The 21,544-nt window shown below is 39.8% G+C and overlaps 1 protein-coding gene across 1 annotated transcript; it reads left to right on the top strand.

The window, feature by feature from the left end:
• Positions 1-1,505: 1,505 nt before the first annotated feature.
• Positions 1,506-19,619, top strand: ARL9 (ADP ribosylation factor like GTPase 9). Its single transcript, XM_028165536.2, has 4 exons — positions 1,506-2,256; positions 5,090-5,252; positions 7,878-8,053; positions 19,319-19,619. Exons 1-4 carry the CDS (start codon positions 1,804-1,806, stop codon positions 19,496-19,498), a joined length of 972 nt encoding a protein of 323 aa, XP_028021337.2. The 5' UTR covers positions 1,506-1,803; the 3' UTR covers positions 19,499-19,619.
• Positions 19,620-21,544: the final 1,925 nt, after the last annotated feature.

The following is a 21,544-nucleotide window of genomic DNA, read 5'->3' as shown; positions in this document are numbered from 1 at the left end:
TTACAAGAGTAAGAAATGTGGTGCTGCCTTTCTGTTTAACATAAACTGTGGTAGCATCTAAACAAGAGACCTTCATATATGAATGATGTATTATGGCATTATACTTTTTGAGCTCTCAGAATAGTCTTTTGGTAAGTGACAGATATTTATTCCTTCTGAATATAAACCCCATTACAAAAATAATTGTTAGTAAATTTATGATTTTAGGATTCCATTAAATTTCTATGGTGAAGGATAATCATTTTTTAGGTTAACTAAGCTACAGAATTTTTGGTGAAAATTATCCGCCAGTGAAAATTTTGACCCAAGGCACACAGAGAAATTTATAGTTCTCTATTTAAGTCATTGTAATTGCCAGTCGTTATTATCAGTCATTACTAAGCAACTGAAACCTCAGTTCAAATAAATTGTAATTGTCAAATGAAGTGTAAACACCTACATTAACTTTCTAGTAATTATTTCTTCTTTTGGACAGGTCTTTAACCAATGACCTATATACTTTGTGTGTGTGTGTGTGTATATATATATATATATATATATATATATGTGTGTGTGTGTGTCTGTGTGTGTGTGCATTTATAAAAACCAATATGGATATATCCATTCACTGTAGCACATTTTAAAATAAAATAATCTAGCAGTGAGTATGGATTAAGGTGTTCTGGGGTGTTGGCATTTTACAGAGGACTTCTGTTAGTATATCTAAGAATTTTTTAAGCTGAGTATCTAAAATTATCCCCTGCCTCTCCCCCTAAAACGGGAAAACTAAACTAATGGGATTGAGAGAACCCAGTTTTAACTTGACTGAAAATTCATCATGTTGATATCTGTATATAAACAAATTGAGGAGTAAACATTTTTTCAGTTTTTATGCATAGCATTTTCAAGACTGCTTGGAAACTGCTAACCTTAAGAACTACTTAAAAACTGTTGCATCACTGAGGCTTTCTGAAACCTGCAGTTCATTCGTTGTTTCCTTTAAGCCTGTTTGAAATGTAGATCTGATGAAGGTAAGTCAGTTTATTGCATTAAGATAATTTTGTTAGATTGTAAACTAAAGGGTCCAATTTAACAAAATAATAAAAAAGAACCATCCATATACTTCTCAAGCAGTGTAAGCAACGTTACACCACCTTTGCAAAGCCCCGTGGGTACCCAACTTGTTACATATTAGATCATTGGGAGCGACTAGACTATTTTGTTTAGTTGTGGTTTTAATACCCGCTATTACCAGTATCTGTGATCCTGGCAGACTAATCTCCAGAGAAATTTTTTTTTAAGCGAAATGTAACAAATTTAAAATAAGGGAACCATTCACATTCCTCTGTTTTTCCTTAAGCATCTTGGATAGCGTCTCTAGACGCTGCTGGTGGACTTAAACAGGACGGAGGGCGGAGAGATCCCTAACTTCACTCTCCAGGCTTGTGACTACTGACGAGGGGAAGGCGGGGCATCCTCTGGGGCGCCTCAAGCGTTCGGGTCGGAGACACGAGGGCTGGGCGGGCTCGGGGAGGAGGCGGGAGAGGTGAGAGGCTAAGATCTGGGCGTCTCAAAAGGCCTTTCTGAGACACCCTGCCCAGCCCGAAGGGATCTCGCTGTAGCGCGCGCTCCCGAGGAAGTGGCACCTGGGGACGCTTTTCCTGTTTGACCGGTCTTTCCGAGCTCCCGCGGCCGGGCCTCCCAGACCCCCTCGCCTGGGCTTGACCCTTTCTCTAGCTACCCGCGCCTTACCCTCTCCAATTCGCCTACCACCCCAGGCTTCGGCGAATCTGCAGCGTGCATCCCCCTGCGAGCGAGCGCGAGATGCCGGACTGCAGCCGTCGCCCCTCGGGCCAGCGCGGTGACCGCGGGGGCGCTGTACGCTGCGTGGACCTGCGTCTCCTCCCTGCGTCCCCCGCAGGGGCCACTCCTGCCGGGACCCCGCACCGCAGCTCCAGCGCGCGCGGGCGCGTGGGAGGAGGGACGGAAACAAGGGTGGTGGGGATGGAGAGGGGGAAAGTGAAGAGAGAGAAGGGAAAGGAGCCGGAGAAAGAGAAAATTCGGGGAAAAGGAAAGGAGGAGAAAGATAAAAAGAAGGAGGTGGAGAAGGAGAAAATTAAGGAAAAAGAAAAGGAGAGGGGGAGGGAGGAGAAAAGTAAGAGTAAAGAGGAAAAGAGGAAAGGGTGGGAGACGGAGAAAGGGAAGGAACAATTTACGGAAAAAGAAGAGAAAGAGGAGGACAACAGCACGTTGGCAAAGCCCCCGCTGGAGCTGCTGGTAAGAGAAGGGTGCCTCAGACCCTCACCCAAGGCCGTTGTCGGCGTTCTGGCCGGAGCGCCGGCTCTCGCGCCGGTGGGAGTCCGGTCTCGTGTGCGGGCTTTACACCCGCGGATGGAACGGGTGTGCCAAGCTGCGAACGCCATCTCCCCAGCCCCTTGCCCGCTCTCACCCCTAACCCCGACCCTGCGTCCAAGGTCTAGGTCTAGTGTTGAGGAAGGTCAGGTCTCGTCAGGTCTAGTGTTGAAGAGGAAGCCTTAGTCGAGTTCACGGGAGCGCGGGGAACAGCCCTCTTTCCAGCCCCATCTCTGTCTGACGCCCAACGCTAGCTCCCAGTCCGCCCACGACACTGAAACCTGCCCCAAACCCTCACCACACATGCGCTCTCTCTCCCAGTCTTTTCTGTTTCCTAAGTTCCATGTGGGAAGGTGCAGGGTTCCTGAATTTGTGCAGGATGTGTTTTGGGTCCCTCTGGACATTTTCTGTGGGCGCTGAGGTTACTACTTCCATTGTTTTCAGACCACCAGCGCCCAGAAGGGACGGGCACAAAGGTGTAACTGAGAGGTCTCAGAAACCAGACATTGCAGTCACAAAAGGACAAATACCTATGATTCCACGTATATGATGTACCTAGAGTAGTCAAAATCAGAGAATAGAATGGTGGGGCCTGGGGGAAGGGGGAGTGCGGAGTTAGAGTTTAATGAGTACAGTTTCAGTCTTACAAGATGAACAGGTTTGGAGATGGATAGTGGTGATGGTTGCACAATATTATGAATGGATTTAATATCACCGTATGTTTAAAAATGGTTATGATGGTAAACTTTATGTTGTGTATTTTACCACGATTTAAAAATTGAGGGGGAAGAAGGAAAAACAGGCATTATATGGATCAGCTCACTGGGCTCTGTGCTCCTGGAGTTCCTGAGCCCAGAGCTGCTTTCTGGTTCTAAACAATGAATTATTAATGGAGATTTGATCTCTGGTAAAACACAGACTACATAGGTTCACATATAGTTAAATGAATAACTTTTGCAAGGAACAGTGGTGTTGAGAATCACATTTTGGGTCTGAACTCCTGGTTTACAGTAACCCCAGCTTTTCTTAAGAGATTATAAACATGAGGAGGCTTGTATTTTAGACTAAAAAATAAGCAAAATGTAAAGCATCAGTGACTGCAGAATGCCTAGGGGTTTAGGAGCAGCGATATGGTTGGAAAGGGAGTAGGGAACTGTTTTTATTCACAAAATTTCATAGGATCTAAGGTGCCATTATTTTAGGTACCACAAACAAAGAAAAAAAATGCTGCCAACCAAAATATGACATCCCACAGATTGTAAAGTCCTCATTTCAGAGATGTTAAAATGTGAAAAAACAAAACAAAAAAACACACAGCATCTTGGAACTGATGAAATATGTTGGGATAGCCTGAGTAGAGCTATTGGTGGAGATAATGAGGGGGACACAATCCACATCTTGCAGCCAGTTCTTGGTGGCATCATTGCTTTAAAGCATCCCCTTCATGCATCAAGTCCCTCTTCCTTACCATCACTCTCTCAGAATGACACTATGACATTTAGGTGTAGGTAAGAGGGAACGGGGAGGAAGTGGGGATGGAGAGAGGAAGCACCTATGGAAATACCTTTTGCTTTAAGAGCCATCAAGAATTCACTCCAAAAAAAACCAAAAACAAACAAAAAAAAATTCACTCCAAAAACAAACATTCTGTTATTCACTAGACAGGTTTCTTAAATGCTGCCCTGTACACAAGACCCTATTAGACCAGACCTTAAAACATCTTACTTTTACACAGATCTTATATATTAAAAAAAAAAAAAAAAAAAAGAGGTGGGAGGTGGGATAGACATTTAGTGCTGTTTAGGAACTTTTTTTTTTTAAACAGAAATCCAGTCTGAGTCTAATGTCAACATTTAGTGTTCAAGCAGAAATGTATAAGATTATTATTTTTAAACGAATGCCACTGAAGACATTTGCTAGTGTTTTTTATACATGAGAAATCTCTTTAGTAGGCTGTTTGAGAAATAGAATTCCTGTGAGTACTCTGGCTGGATTGTTGCTCATTTATTACTGTTTACATTAAAGTTTGTACCCTAAAAGTCACCTTTCTGAGCACTCTGAAATTTCTATTTCTGTCTTCATACCAGCCTGCCCTCTTGCCGCTCAATCACTTGTCATAAAATTTTACTTGTTGGTTGAATGCTTCTTCCTAAAGTTTACATCTAGTTCATCAGGTTTTAGCATCAGATTTTTAAATACTCAATTATGATTGGAACTGGTTTAACAGTTTCTATAATCTTCGCCTTTTCATTTATGAGGGTAACCTTGCCCTAAGAGCTTTTAATCTAGTGATTCAACTGGGAAGACAAGACAGATTAATAATATGAGAACTTAGATGCTTACATGCTCAGTGGCAAAGTCAATACATGGAACAAGTAGGCCCCAAGACCCCATACAACAAATTGAATTCTGTTGCAGTCTCCAATAGACGTGAACTCAGGAAGCAAAGTGAAGTCTGAAAATTGGCCCTGAAAATAATGGCACCTCCCATAAATCCTGATATATATATATATAAAGTATTTATTTGATAGATTGACCAGGAGTTGGGGGATGGAGAGGGGGTATGCAATTAATATCACATAACTGATGGCTGATTATATAAAATACAAACTGACTGGTACAGTTTGTGCTATTAAATTTTTTGCGAAGTTTTGTTCTGGTTTACAATTCCACAATATTATTGGCAGGCACACTGCCAGGAGCCAGGAAAACCAGGCCCTGATAGCATAGCTTTATTGACTGATCTTTTGTTTCGCAGGAGAAAAATAAACAGATCCTAGTGCTGGGCCTGGATGGAGCAGGAAAGACCAGTGTTCTCCACTCTCTAGCTTTAAACAGAGTCCAGCACAGCGTGGCACCAACCCAAGGTTTCCATGCAGTGTGCATCAGCACTGAAGACAGCCAGTTGGAGTTCCTGGAGAGTAAGCTGTCTTTCTCAGTAGTTCTGGGGATAACCGATAGCCTATAGCCACATTATCGTTATACCTTAAGCCAGATTTAATGTTATCAGCATTGGGTCCTTGTGAAATGAAACATTGGGTCAGATTTTCCTAGACTTTCAGAATGCATGTGTAGTTTAGTGCTTGGGTACAGTGTGGGGATCACTTTCTGTTCTTTTTATTTTCTTCTTTTTGCAGTGGTGGTGATAAAGGGGAGTTGAGACGAAGGCTTTCGCACCTGTCCTATAACAGCCTCCCTCCTCCCTTACTACCCCAAATATAAATGCAATCTAAGTAAATACACTGTGTTTCCTTCTCTGCAAATGCAAAAAGCTCCAAACCTCTTGTAACCAGATGGCAACCCAGAAACCTCTCCTCTGGCAGTTCTGGAGTCACCACCTCTCAAAATATTGCTTTACCCCAAAGTTGCATCCGATCCTCTTGTCTCCTCTTTACACTCTCTCCTAGGATGATTTCATCTTTCCTCTTGACATTAAATACTATCTATATGCTAATGACTCCCAAATTTATCTCTCCAGCCAAACATATCCAAATGTTGCCTGACAACTCTACCTGGCTGTCTGATTGGCCTCTCAAGCCTAATATCGTCAAGACAAAATGTTTGATATATCTCCGTATCTGTTCCTTTCCCTTGTAATCCAGCTGGTCAGTAAATGTCTCCTCACCCATCAATATGCTCAAGCCAGAAAACTGGGAGTTTTCTGTACCCCCTTCTGTACCCCACCTCCAGTCTGCAAGTAAAATGCTGTGAATTTTTGCTTTCATTCAGTTGCGAAGAGAAAATGGTGTGCAGAGAAATTGGTAAACCTGCAGGCAAATCTTTATGATAAAAGCATTATTAAGAATAGAGTTTTCAATTTCCCCAGAAGCTATGGAAGAAATATATTTTTAATGAAATGGATGGCTAGCAAAAGTCTCAAAGTATAAAAAGTGAAAAGAAAAAAGGGAAGGAAAGGAAAGGGAAGGAAAAAAAGAACGGGAGATAGGAAGAAAAAAGAAAACTCCAGTTAAGGGGAAAAATGGACAGATCTGCCATTGGAGTGAGGGGTTTCAACACATCTTTGTCAATTATTAATAAGATCAAGGAGGAAAAAAATCTGCAGAGATATATAAAATTTGAACACAGTCAACAAGTTTGATCTAGTGAATAATATAAAATTGTCCAATTAGACAATTTTAGCCACACACAAAAGTTAAAATTCACGTTCTTCTCAAACAGTCACAGAACAGTTACCAACAATAACCACTTACTGGGCCATACAGCAAGTCTTAACAAAGTTTTCAAAGAGGATGCATCATACAAACTGTTCTCAACTACACTGCTGTTAAGTTGGAAGTTAATAACTAAAAGATAGCAATCCCTATGTAGGTGAAATGTCATGGTGTTGCCAAAAACATGGAGAACGACATGTTCATTCATCTTTAAGCTACATGTGTTAAAACCATATGAATTACTTGGATTATACACATTCTTTAAAAAAATTAAAAACACAAAATACTTCAAAGAATGACTAGCCTGGCTCTCCATACAAAAGAAAACAAAGCAAAGACAAATCAATACCCTTTCCTATTAGTTTTTTAAATGATATTGTTAAGTCCCTACAACAGGAGTCTGCACACTTTTTCTGCAGAGGGCTCGAGAATAGCTAATGTAGACTTTGTGGCCGCACGGGCTCTGTGCAGCTACTCAACCCTGCAGTTGTACTGCGAAAGCAGCCAGAGACCATATGTGCACAAATCTAGGTGCCTGTGTTCTCATACAACTTTATTTGTACTGAAATCCAAAAGTGATATAATGTTCATGTGTTACAAAATGATATTCTTTTTTTCCCCAAACATTTAAAAAGGTAGAATCCATTTTTTGTTCGTGGGCTGTACAAAAATAGGCAGTGAGCCAGATTTAGGCTGTGGACCATTGTTTGTCATATTCTGTCCCAGGAGAAAAATAAAAACTGAATTCATTGTGTATGTATTATTATCATTCCAAAAAGTTTCTTCTGGGAAGAATCAGCAGGGTGAAATAACCCAAAGGAATTTTTTCTGAGGCAAGTATTCCTGAATGCCCACAGGATCATATTAACTCTTAGTGCAAGATTAAGAGAGGAAATTAGTTCTGGGATTTTGACAAAGGAAAAAAGTTGTGCAAGTGAGGCTAGCCTATGACATTTAAATCAGTCCATTTAAAACTCATTTTAGAGAAATATGTGTTTTAACCCACCACCCTGAATTATTTTAGTATCCTACTCCCATTCGCTGAGCTGTACCTGACAGACAGGCATTGGCCGTCGTGGCTGCTGTGTATAACAGATCAGGAGGCATCCACTGTAGTACAAATTTAAGATCTTTATGCTGGTCCTTTGTGTTCCAGAATGAGTGACCCGCTTGTGGAGGGTAAATATTCCCACCAATCATTTCCCCAGTAACATCGCTCAAGTTGTTTGAAGAATTGGGTAGAGTCTCACAGAGGTCTTTTATCAGAATACGTATCCAGTGTCCAGAAATTATCAAAATGTGTCTTTCCTGCCCCCCTCAGTGGACTCTTCTGAGGTTTGTGTGTGTGTCTTCCTTCTCTACTGTTCTTTGTAGTTGGTGGCAGCGAACCTTTCCGTTCTTGTTGGGAAATGTACCTGTCCAAGGGATTGCTGCTAATCTTTGTGGTGGATTCAGCAGATCACAACAGATTACCTGAAGCCAAGAAGCACCTTCATCAACTAATTGGGACAAATCCAATCCTTCCTCTGGTTGTGTTTGCAAACAAACAGGTAAAAATTTGTGCAAATATAAATTGTACTCAGTAGTTTTATTATTAATACAAGAAGCAGAAATGTCTACTTTTAATAGCAAGATATTCAATAATATGTTGTATGTTCAGTTCAATTTATACTATTAGATCTATTGGATTATACAGTCAGCCCTCCATATCTGTGGATTCAACCACCTGTGGATCAGGAAAAAAAAGATTCTGGAAAGTTCCAGAAAGTAAAACTTGTATTTGCCACACACAGTCAACTATTTACATTGTATTAGGTATTATAAGTAATCTAGAGATGATTTAAAGTATATGGGAGGATGTGCATAAGTTATTTGCAAATACTATGCCATTTTATGTAAGGGGCTTGAGCATCCTCAGATTTTGGTGTCTGCTGGGGTCTTGCAACCAATCCCCCTCAGATACCAAGGGGCAGCAGTAAATTCCTTGAGAACAGAGACTATCATTCACCTTTGTGTCCCTTGTAAAACCTAGCATAATGCCTTGTACATAGTAGGAATTCAACAAATACCTGTTGAATTTATTTTTTTTTTAATTTAATTCTATTTATTTATTTTTTACAGAGCAGGTTCTTATTAGTTATCTGTTTTATACATATTAGTGTATATATGTCAATCCCGATCTCCCAATTCATCCCACCACCCCCCCCAACTTTCCCGCCTTGGTGTCCACATGTTTGTTCTCTACACCTGTGTCTCTATTTCTGCCCTGCAAACCGGTTCATCTGTACCATTTTTCTAGGTTCCACATATATGCATTAATATATGATATTTGTTTTTCTCTTTCTGACTTACTTCACTCTGTATGACAGTCTCTAGGTCCATCCACGTCTCAACAAATGACTCAATTTCGTTCCTTTTTATGGCTGAGTAATATTCCATTGTATATATGTACCACAACTTCTTTATCCATTCGTCTGTTGATGGGCATTTAGGTTGCTTCCATGACCTGGCTATTGTAAATAGTGCTGCAATGAACATTCGGGTGCATGTGTCTTTTTGAATTACGGTTTTCTCTGGGTATATGCCCAGTAGTGGGATTGCTGGGTCATATGGTAATTCTATTTTTAGTTTTTTAAGGAACCTCCATATTGTTCTCCACAGTGGCTGTATCAACTTACGTTCCCACCAACAGTGCAAGAGGTTTCCCTTTTCTCCACACCCTCTCCAGCATTTGTTGTTTGTAGATTTTCTGATGATGCCCATTCTAACAGGAGTGAGGTGATACCTCATTGTAGTTTTGATTTGCATTTCTCTAATAATTAGTGATGTTGAGCAGCTTTTCATGTGCCTCTTGGCCATCTGTATGTCTTCTTTGGAGAGATGTCTATTTAGGTCTTCTGCCCATTTTTGGATTGGGTTGTTTGTTTTTTAATACTGAGCTGCTTGAGCTGTTTATATATTTTGGAGATTAATCCTTTGTCCGTTGATTTGTTTACAAATATTTTCTCCCGTTCTGAGGGTTGTCTTTTCGTTTTGTTTATAGTTTCCTTTGCTGTGCAAAAGCTTTTAAGTTTCATTAGGTCCCATTTGTTTATTTTTGTTTTTATTTCCATTACTCTAGGAGGGGGATCAAAAAAGATCTTGCTGTGATTTATGTCAAAGAGTGTTCTTCCTATGTTTTCCTCTAATAGTTTTATAGTGTCCAGTCTTACATTTAGGTCTTTAATCCTTTTTGAGTTTATTTTTGTGTGTGGTGTTAGGGAGTGATCTAATTTCATTCTTTTACATGTAGCTGTCCAGTATTCCTAGTACCACTTATTGAAGACACTGTCTTTTCTCCATTGTATATCCTTGCCTCCTTTGTCATAGATTAGTTGACCATAGGTGCATGGGTTTATCTCTGGGCTTTCTATCCTGTTCCATTGATCTATATTTCTGTTTTTGTGCCAGTACCATATTATCTTGATTACTGTAGCTTTGTAGTATAGTCTGAAGTCAGGGAGTCTGATTCCTCCAGCTCCGTTTTTTTCCCTCAAGACTGCTTTAGCTATTCGGGGTCTTTTGTGTCTCCATACAGATTTTAAGATTTTTTGTTATAGTTCTGTAAAAAAATGCCACTGGTAATTTGATAGGGATTGCATTGAATCTGTAGATTGCTTTGTGTACTATAGTCATTTTCACAATATTGGTTCTTCCAATCCAAGAACATGGTATATCTCTCCATCTGTTTGTGTCATCTTTGATTTCTTTCATCAGTGTCTTATAGTGTTCTGTGTACAGATCTTTTGTCTCCTTAGGTAGGTTTGTTCCTAGGTATTCTGTTCTTTTTGTTGCAATGGTGAATGGGATTATTTCCTTAATTTCTCTTTCTGATCTTTCATTGTTATTGTATAGGAATGCAAGAAATTTCTGTGCATTACTTTTGTATCCTGCTGCTTTACCAAATTCATTGATTAGCTCTAGTAGTTTTCTGGTGGCATCTTTAGGATTCTCTATCTATAGTATCATGTCATCTGCAAACAGGGACAGTTTTACTTCTTCTTTTCCAATTTGTATTCCTTGTATTTCTTTTTCCTCTCTGACTGCTGTGGCTAGGACTTCCAAAACTATGTTGAATAATAGTGGTGAGAGTGGACATCCTTGTCTTGTTCCTGATCTTACAGGAAATGCTTTCAGTTTTTCACCATTGAGAATGATGTTTGCTGTGGGTTTGTCGTATATGGCCTTTATTATGTTGAGGTAGGTTCCCTCAATGCCCACTTTCTGGAGAGTTTTTAGTCATAAATGGGTGTTGAATTTTGTCAAAAGCCTTTTCTGCATCTATTGGGATGATCATATGGTTTTTTGTTTTTTTTTTAATCATTCCCACTCTCTTTTTTTTTTTTTTGATACTTATTTATTTATTTATTTGGTTGCGCTGGGTCTTAGTTGCAGCAGGCAGGCTCCTTAGCTGTGGCTCACCGGCCCCTTAGTTGCGGCATGGAACCTCTCAGTTGTGGCATGCATGTGGGCTCTAGTTCCCTGACCAGGGATAGAACTCAGGCCCCCTGCACTGGGAGCACAGAGTCCTATCCACTGCGCCACCAGGGAAGCCTGATCATATGGTTTTTATTCTTCAGTTCGTTAATATGGTGTATCACATTGATTGATTTGCGTATATTGAAGAATCCTTGCATCCCTGGGATAAATCCCACTTGATCATGGTGTATGATCCTTTTAATGTGTTGTTGGATTCTGTTTGCTAGTGTTTTGTTGAGGATTTTTGCATCCATATTCTGTTTTTTGCATCAGTGATATTGGTCTGTAATTTTCTTTTCTTGTAGTATCTCTGTCTGGTTTTGGTATCAGGCTTATGGTGGGCTCGTAGAATGAGTTTGGGAGTGTTCCTTCCTCTGCAGTTTTTGGAAGAGTTTGAGAAGGATGGGTGTTAGTTTGATAGAATTCACCTGTGAAGCCTTCTGGTCCTGGACTTTTGTTTGTTGGAAGATTTTAAATCACAGTTTCAATTTCATTACTTGTGATTGGTCTGTTCATATTTTCTATTTCTTCCTGGTTCAGTCTTGGAAGGTTATACCTTTCTAAGAATTTGTCCATTTCTTCCAGGTTATCCATTTTATTGGCAATAGAGTTGCTTGTAGTAGTCTCTTATGATGCTTTGTATTTCTGCAGTGTCCATTGTAACTTCTTTTTCATTTTTAATTTTATTGATTTGAGTCCTCTCCCTCTTTTTCTTGATGAGTCTAGCTAAAGGTTTATCAATTTTGTTTATCTTCTCAAAGAACCAGCTTTTAGTTTTCTTGATCTTTGCTACTGTTTTCTTTGTTTCTATTTCATTTATTTCTGCTCTGATCTTTATGATTTCTTTCCTTCTGCTAACTTTGGGTTTTGTTTGTTCTTCTTTCTCTAGTTCCTTTAGGTGTAAGGTTAGATTGTTTATCTGAGATTTTTCTTATTTCTTGAGGTAGGATTGTATTGCTATAAACTTCCCTCTTAGGACTGCTTTTGCTGCATTCCGTAGGTTTTGGATCGTCGTGTTTTCACTGTCATTTGTCTCTAGGTTTTTTTGGTTTCCTCTTTTGGTTTCTTCAGTGATCTCTTGGTTATTTAGTAATGTATTGTTTGCCTCCATGTGTTTGTGTTTTTTACGTTTTTTTCCCTGTAATTGATTTCTAATCTCTTACCTTTGTGGTCAGAAAAGATGCTTGATATGATTTCAGTTTTCTTAAATTTACCGAGGCTTGATTTGTGACCCAAGATGTGATCTATCCTGGAGAATGTTCCGTGCACACTTGAGCAGAAAGTGTAATCTGCTGTTTTTGGATGGAATGTCCTATAAATATCAATTAAATCTACCTGGTCTATTGTGTCATTTAAAGCTTGTGTTTCCTTATTAATTTTCTGTCTGGATAATCTGTCCTATGGTGTAAGTGAGGTGTTAATGTCTGCCACTATTATTGTGTTACTGTCGATTTCCTCTTTTATGGCTGTTAGCAGTTGCCTTATGTATTGAGGTGCTCCTATGTTGGGTGCATATATATTTATAATTGTTCTATCTTCTTCTTGGGTTGATCCCTTGATCATTATGTAGTGTCCTTCCTTGTCTCTTGTAACATTCTTTATTTTAAAGTCTATTTTATCTGATATGAGTATTGCTACTTCAGCTTTCTTTTGATTTCCATTTGCATGGAAAATCTTTTTCCATCCTCTCACTTTCAGTCTGTATGTGTCCCTAGGTCTGAAGTGGGTCTCTTGTAGACAGCGTATATGTGTCTTGTTTTTGTATCCATTCAGAGAGCCTGTGTCTATTGGTTGGAGCATTTAATCCATTCACATTTAAGGTAATTATCGATATGTATGTTCCTATTACCATTTTCTTTATTGTTATGGGTTTGTTTTTGTAAGTCCTTTTCTCCTCTTTTGTTTCCTGCCTAGAGAAGTTCCTTTAGCATTTGTTGTAGAGCTGGTTTGGTGGTGCTGAATTCTCTTAGCTTTTGCTTGTCTGTAAAGCTTTTGATTTCTCCCTTGAATCTGAATGAGATCCTTGCCGGGTAGAGTAATCTTGGTTGTAGGTTCTTCCCTTTCATCACTTTAAATATGTCATGCCACTCCCTTCTGGCTTGTAGAGTTTCTTCTGAGAAATCAGCTGTTAACGTTATGGGAGTTCCCTTGTATGTTCTTTGTCGTTTTTCCCTTGTTGCTTTCAATAATTTTTCTTTGTCTTTAATTTTTGTCAGTTTGATTACTATGTGTCTCAGCATGTTTCTCCTTGGGTTTTTCCTGCATGGGACTCTCTGCACTTCCTGGACTTGGGTGGCTATTTCCTTTCCCGTGTTAGGGAAGTTTTTGACTATAATCTCTTCAAATATTTTCTCAGGTCCTTTCTCTCTCTCTTCTCCTTCTGGGACCCCTATAATGCGAATGTTGTTGCATTTAATGTTGTCCCAGAGGTCTCTTAGGCTGTCTTCATTTCTTTTCATTCTTTTTTCTTTGTTCTGTTCCACAGCAGTGAATTCCACCATTCTGTCTTCCAGGTCACTTATCCATTCTTCTGCTTTAGTTATGCTGCTATTGATTCCTTCTAGTGTATTTTTCATTTCAGTTATTGTATTGTTCATCTCTGTTTGTTTGTTCTTTAATTCTTCTAGGTGTTTGCTCTTTAATTCTTCTAGGTCTTTGTTAAACATTTCTTGCATCTTCTTGATCCTTGCCTCCATTGTTTTTCCAAGGTCCTGGATCATCTTCACTATCATTATTCTCAATTCTTTTTCTGGAAGGTTGCCTATCTCCATTTCCTTTAGTTGTTTTTCTGGGGTTTTATCTTGTTCCTTCATCTGGGACATAGTCCTTTGCCTTTTCATTTTGTCTATCTTTCTGTGAATGTGGTTTCATTCCACAGGCTGCAGAATTGTAGTTATTCTTGCTTCTGCTGTCTGTCCTCTGATGGATGAGGCTATCTAAGAGGTTTGTGCAAGCTTCCTGATGGGAGGGACTGGTGGTGGGTAGAGTTGGGTGTTGCTCTGGTGGGCAGAGCTCAGTAAAACTTTAATCCGTTTGTCTGCTGATGGGTGGGGATGGGTTCCCTCCCTGTTGGTTCTTTGGCCTGAGGCAACCCAACACTGGAGCCTACCCAGCCTCTTTGGTGGGGCTAATGGTGGACTCTGGGAGGACTCACACCAAGGAGTACTTCCCAGAACTTCTGCTACCAGTGTCCTTGTCCCCATGGTGAGCCACAGCCACCCCCCGCTTCTGCCACAGACCCTCCAACACTAGCAGGTAGGTCTGGTTCAGTCTCCTGTGGGGTCACTGCTCCTTCCTGTGGGTCCTGATGTGCACACTACTTTGAGTGTGCCCTCCAAGAGTGGAGTCTCTGTTTCCCCCCAGTCCTGTCAAAGTCCTGCAATCAAATCCCACTAGCCTTCAAAGTCTGATTCTCTAGGAATTCCTCCTGCTGTTGCCAGACCTCCAGGTTGGGAAGCCTGACGTGGGGCTCAGAACCTTCACTCCAGTGGGTGGACTTCTGTGGTATACATGTTCTCTAGTTTGTGAGTCACCCACCCAGCGGTTATGGGATTTGATTTTATTGTGATTGCGCCCCTCCTACCATCTCATTGCGGCTTCTCCTTTGTCTTTAGATGTGGGGTATCTTTTTTGGTGAGTTCCAGTGTCTTCCTGTCCATGACTGTTCAGCAATTAGTTGTGATCCCGGTGCTCTTGCAAGAAGGAGTGAGCACACGTCCTTCTACTCCACCATCTTGATCCAATCTACCTGTTGAATTTAATTCAGTAAACACTTATTGACTTTTGAATTGATTTCTACAAAATATTTGTGTGTTTAATATGTATAAAGAAGTAGTTTTAGATCAATTAGCCTGACCTGAATTTATTTCACACACATGCATTAAAATATTAAACGTTCATGAAGAAATTGGAACCCTTGTGCAGTGTTGGTGGGGGTGTCAAACAGGGCAGCCACTGTGAAAAACAGTATGGCAGTGCCTTAAAAAATTAAAAATAGAGTTTTCATATAGTCCAGCAATTCCACTTCTGGGTATATAACCAATAGAATTGAAAGCAGGAACTCAAACAGATATTTGCACAGCCATGTTCATAGCAGAATTATTCACAGTAGCCAAAAGGTAGAAGCAACCCAAGTGTCCATCCACAGATGAATGGATAAACAAAATGTGATCTATACATACAATGGATATTATTCAGCCTTAAAAAAGGAAATTCTGACACATGCTACAACATAGATGAACTTTGAAGACATTATGGTAAGTGAAATAAGCCAGTCACAAAAGGACAAATACTGTATGATTACACTTTTAAAAAAATTTTTATTTATTTATTTATTTTTGGCTGCATTGGGTCTTCGTTGCTGCATGCAGTCTTTCTTTAGTTGCAGCGAGTGGGGGCTACTCTTCATTGTGGTGTGCGGTCTTCTCATTGAGGTGGCTTCTCTTGTTGTGGACCACAGGCTCTAGGCATGCGGGATTCAGTAGTTGTGGCACACAGGCTCAGTAGTTGTGGCTCGCGGGTTCTAGAGCACAGGCTCAGTAGTTGTGGTGCATGGGCTTAGTTGTTCCATGGCATGTGGGATCTTCCCAGACCAGGGCTCGAACCCATGTCCCCTGCATTGGCAGGCGGATTCTTAACCACCGCGCCACCAGTGAAGTCCCTGAATACACTTTTATAAGGTCTCTAGAGTAGTCAAATTCATAGAAACAAAAAGTAGAAGAGTGGTTGCCAGGGCCTGGGGGTGGGAGAAACAGGAAGTTATTGTTTAATGGGTACAGAGTATCAGTTTTACAAGTTGAAAAGAGTTCTGGAGATGGATGGTGTACAACAATGTGAATGTACTTAACTGTACACTGAACTGTACACTTAAAATTGGTTAATATGGCAAATTTCTTTATGTGTATTTTACTACAATAAAGAAAGTTAAAAACGGTATTAGACATCTATAGCATTGTACAGGCATACCTCATTTTATTGCACTTTGCAGATATTGTGTTTTTTACAAATCAAAGGTTTCTGGCAACCCTGCATTGAGCAAGTCTATAGGTACCATTTTCCCAAAAGCATTTCTCACTTCGTGTCTCTGTGTAGCATTTTGGTAATTCTTGCAATATTTCAAACTTTTAAAATTATTATTATATTTGTTATGATGATCTGTGATCAGTGATCTTTGATGTTACTATTGCAAAAAGATTACAACTTGCTGCAGGCTCAGATGATGGTTAGCATTTTTTAGCAGTAAGGTATTTTTAAATTAAGGTATGTACTTTTTTTAGACAATGATATTGCACACTTAGGCTACAGTAGTGTAAACATAACTTTTATACTCACTGAGAGACAAAAAAATTCATGTGACTAGCTTTATTGCAGTATTCACTTTATTGCAGTAGTCTGGAACCAAATTTGAAATATCTCTGAGGTATGCCTTTAATGCTAAAACCCCTCTCTTAATTGCTAGGGTTGCCAGTCATAAGAGAGCTCAGTACCTGCCATTTCTTCCACTACTTCTATGGGTGAATATTTATGGAAGTAAACTAAATAATTACAGATGATGATGTAAAAGTAGGAGCCTATATTAAAGTCCAGCATAGCTGCTAGTCCAGCAGATTATTTCTAAAAGAAAAGCTGGAGATTTTTTTTTTTAATGAGCATCTTAAGTACCACAAACTGTAAAGGTTTAGAGGATCCTGGTACATTTAAGTGAGCTGTATAGTATTCCATTGCATGAATATACCATGGCTTTACCATTTTCTTGTTGGATATTTGGTTCATTTCCAATGTTTTATTGTTAAAATCAGTTCTACAGTGAATCTTCATGTATGTGTCTCCTCGTTGATGTGTACCAGTATTTCTCTAGTGCATGAGGAATTGCTGGGTTTTGGATTTGTACATATTCAATTTTGCTAGATATTAGCAAGTTGCTTTCCAAAGATATTGAACCAGTTTATTTTTCCTACCGGCAGTATATGACAGTGTTTAAAGGTCTACATCCTTGTCAATATTTGGTTTGTCAAACTTTCATTTTTGCCAGTCTCATGAGGGTGAAATTTTATCTTATTATTATAATTTGCATTTCCTTAATTACTAGTGAGCTTGAACATTTTTTCAGATGTTCACTGGTTATTAGTTTCAAATTAGTGTCATTCTCTGAAATGAATTTCCACATTTATGAATTATCTTTTAATATCTTTCCCCAAACTCCTGTTACGGTGTTTATCTTTTCTCCTTTGAGTTGTAGAAGTCTTTCCTGTCCTTTGGAAAAACTTTTGTCTGTTACATGCATTACACATATCTTCTCCAGCAATCTATTAGCTTATCATTTTACTTTGTTTATGGTTCTCTTTTTAATACATAGGTTTTCATTTTTTAAAAATAAATTTATTTATTTTTATTTTTGGCTGTGTTGGGTCTTCGTTGCTGCATGCAGGCTTTCTCTAGTTGTGATGAGTGGGGGTTACTCTTCGTTGCGGTGCTTGGGCTTCTCATTGTGGTGGCTTCTCTTGTTGTGAAGCACAGGCCCTAGGCACGCAGGCTTCAGTAGTTGTGGCACGCGGGCTCAGTAGTTGTGACTCACGGGCTCTAGAGTGCAGGCTCAGTAGTTGTGGCACATGGGCTTAGTTGTTCCGTGGCATGTGGGATCTTCCTGGACCAGGACTCAAACCTGTGTCCCCTGCATTGGCAGGCGGATTCTTAACCACTGTGCACCAGGGAAGTCCCAGGTTTTCATTTTTAATAGTCAAATTTAGCAATACTCTCCTTTGCGGTTTATATCTCTTCATCAAATTGAATAAACAGAGCCATTTGGTGTCAAATTTATAACTTTTACTGGGGTTTAATAATAAAAGGTTTGGATATTCTAGTTTAAGTTTAATGCATCTTGGTTGATACTCCTTGGCCAAAGTAATTTATTCTTTTGTATGACTCACTGGTTCAAGTTATTAGATAAGTATTTTTAAAACATCAACTTACTATCTTTACTCTTTGAGTGATGATCTCTATTAAGGCACAGTTATGTAAGTGTGGAATGCACCTGTTATTTATCCCTGATGTGCTTTTATCATTACAAGGAGCCCCTCCTCCCACGCAACACCCTCCTTCTCCTATTTTCTTCCTCTCCAATTCCATCAGTGACTTTTTTTTTTTTAACTTGAGACATTGTCCACATGTTGCTAGATTCATTAACACAGTTCCAAAATTCACTGCGGGCTCTAGGAATAAGTGAATTCAGGTTTCAAACAGGCAATATATTGGAAGGACCAGAAAGGTAATCATACCACATCAGGAAAAGTCTCACAGGCTCCCAGTTATGGAATTTGATAGGTTCATATTGGTACAAGAAAAAAATGACACAATATTGGACTATTTCCAGATGATGCCCTAAAGCTATGGGAGAACACTATGAAACAACAAAAAGCCAAATACAAATGCAATTTTAGGAGTGGAAATACTTAAACTTTTGCAAAGGACTTAAAAACTATAACTGAATCTGTGTATGTATTTAGGAGAGGGAATGTCAGAGGTCATTTGCATAAATAATTCTTGATGTGTGAGAGGCAAAGAAATATGTTTTGACCTTGGCATTTTGACCTCAAGGAGGTTTTGACCTTGGCATGCAGCATAAACACATGCTTTCTGTCTCCTCATTTTAATCTCTCCTCTCTCTGCCTCTCCCAGTGGGTTTCCGTCCTTTAAGCCTTCCCTACTTCTCCATCTTGTCCTCTTTCCCTCCACCTGTCCCTCCCCGTCAGCCTCCTTTACCCACTACTCCATTTTCTAAATTCACTTCCTCCCTTATCCCTTCTCTGTCTCCCTCCATCCCCCCAAATTTGATCCAAAATTTTTTGTTCAGTAGAAATAATGGTTGCAAAAGAAAACTCACATTTGGCAAATGCTAAATCAATAAAATATGATATGGACAAAAACCAATTAATGAATCAAATTTCTATTGTTAAAGACAAATTAAAAATAATCTTAGGAAAATAAAGATAAAAATGGAAAAACAAAATTAGAAGCAGATTGACTGCACTGTTTAGGAAATTGATTAAGGTATTATATTGACTTAACTTCATTCCAGAACATACTTTTTTGATGATAACTCATAAATGCTGATATAATTCCAATGAAAATCATTATATTCAAACAATCATTAAGATCATAGTAATGGGATTACAGTATCCTCCATATTAGAATGGAGGTGGGGTCATTGAGAGCAATAAATGAGAGTAATAAATGTATCTATCCAAAAAGATTGCAAAATAACCAACTTTTTCTCAATTCTTTTTTCATTCTTGGTGAAGGATCTTGAAGCAGCCTATCACATTACAGATATCCATGAAGCTTTGGCATTATCTGAGGTGGGAAATGACAGGAAGATGTTCTTGTTCGGAACCCAGGTGACTGAGAATGGCTCAGAGATACCCTCCATCATGCAAGATGCCAGAGACCTGATTGCACAGCTGGCTGCAGACATGCAATGATCAGGCCTAGGCCCACTGTGAGGCTCATGATTTGAATGTCACCAGGCAATGTTTAGTGGCAGGCTGGAAGCCAAAAGTTTCCACTTCCCAATAAAAAATAAGGCATTTCCTATTTTCTCAATGCACGGCATATACACATATATAAGATAATGTTAATTGATTAAGAGGATCTCTATTTATATCTTGAACTTTAAAAATATTGGTAAAACAATGTATTTGGAGGGATTTGGATTTTTTTTTTAATTTTTATTTATTTTTGGCTGCGTTGGGTCTTTGTTGCTGCATGCGGGCTTTCTCTAGTTGCGGTGAGCGGGGGCTACTTTCCGTTGTGGAGCACGGGCTCTAGGTGCATGGACTTCAGTAGTTGTGGCACGCAGGCTCAGTAGTTGTGGCTTGCAGGCTCTAGAGCGCAGGCTCAGTAGTTGTGGTGCATGGGCTTCGTTGCTCCCTGGCATGTGGGATCTACCCAGACCAGGGCTTGAACCCATGCCCCCTGCATTGGCAGGTGGATTCTTAACCACTGCGCCACCAGGGAATTCCTGGGATTTGGATTTTTAATCAACCAAATTAAAGTGAACAGTAGCAAGCATTCATTCCATTTGTAGTTTCTCAATGAAATGAGATTTACATTAAAATATTTTAATAACTTTTCTCTTTTCAAGTAAAAATCCAGGTGTCTTTCCTTTAAGTGGATCCGTTTAACACTGTAGGGAAAGAAATATCAGGATAGGGCAATAAGAAAGGTAAGCACTATCAAACCCACATAGAAATATAAATTAACAGCATTCAGAAAGATTTAGGAAAGGCTTTTTTTTTTGTTTTAATTTATTTTATTTATTTATTTATTTTTGGCTGCATTGGGTCTTCATTGCTGCATGTGGGCTTTCTCTAATTGCGGCGAGCAGGGGCTACTCTTCATTGCGGTGCACGGGCTTCTCACTGCGGTGGCTTCTCTTGTTGCGGAGCATGGGCTCTAGGCGTGCGGGCTTCAGTAGTTGTGGCTCTCGGGCTCTAGAGCACAGGCTCAGTAGTTGTGGCGCACGGGCTTAGTTGCTCCGTGGCATGTGGGATCTTCCCGGACCAGGCCTCGAACCTGTGTCCCCTGCATTGGCAGGCAGATTCTTAACCACGGCGCCACCAGGGAAGCCCCAGAAAGGCTTCTTTTTAAGAAACTATTGCACTAAAAGAAGAACACCGTAGGGATTTGTTTTTTAAATTCTTGATATTTAGCTTTTTTATATAGATAAGCTTTCTTTACTAGAAATATTTTGTAGGAGTGATAACTCTGTTTACCTACAGACATGATATAAATCCAACTTCGAACCTTAGTGTCCTGTCTTGATCTTTTTTTTTAAGAAAAAAAGGACTTCCAGTTTTGAGTCCAGCATGTAAGAAGCTTGGAAGCCACCACTCCATTCTAACAAGTTAAAAAGCTGAACAGACTAAAATATCAGCATTGGAGGGAGCAACAGGAGAATACAGAGATTAACAATTTACCAGAGCAGAGACTTATAGTGGGAAACTCCCCATGGGGACCCCAGGGTAGAACAAACGGAACGGTGACTGATGAATTGCTGGTTGCTCAAAGTGGAGTAATCTGAAAGTTAAAAAACTCTAGGGGAACCCAGTCATTGGAGGGGCCCCCAATTATTTGAGATTTACCTCCAGGACCTTGACCAGATTCCCATAATAAATATTGGAGAGAAATCCCTTGATGCTTCCAAGGGAGGGGAAAAAAATTTTTGAAATATGCCAGAGCACTCTGTCCTTCTTAACAAGGCCTGCCTTCAGGGGAAACTAGTTAACCAGAGCCTAGCCTGCTGGGTTATCACCAGAGCCTAACTGACCTGGGGGAAATACCCAACTCCAGCCCACTCTAGACATTCTGTTCCACCTAAAAGGGCAGAAAACTAAGACTTAAGTTTGCAGTCTAGAGGCACTTAGTCTCTAAAAGACTAAGACCTAATCATAGGACTATAGAACACTCCCCCTCCCCCCACACCTCACCACCACATTACTAAAGGCCTGTTTACAGCAGCTCCTTTT

Source organism: Balaenoptera acutorostrata, chromosome 5, assembly GCF_949987535.1.
Source record: "Balaenoptera acutorostrata chromosome 5, mBalAcu1.1, whole genome shotgun sequence".
Taxonomy (NCBI): domain Eukaryota; kingdom Metazoa; phylum Chordata; class Mammalia; order Artiodactyla; family Balaenopteridae; genus Balaenoptera; species Balaenoptera acutorostrata.
The sequence above is the reverse complement of the archived record's forward strand: the minus strand, read 5'-3'. Positions and strand labels throughout refer to the sequence as shown.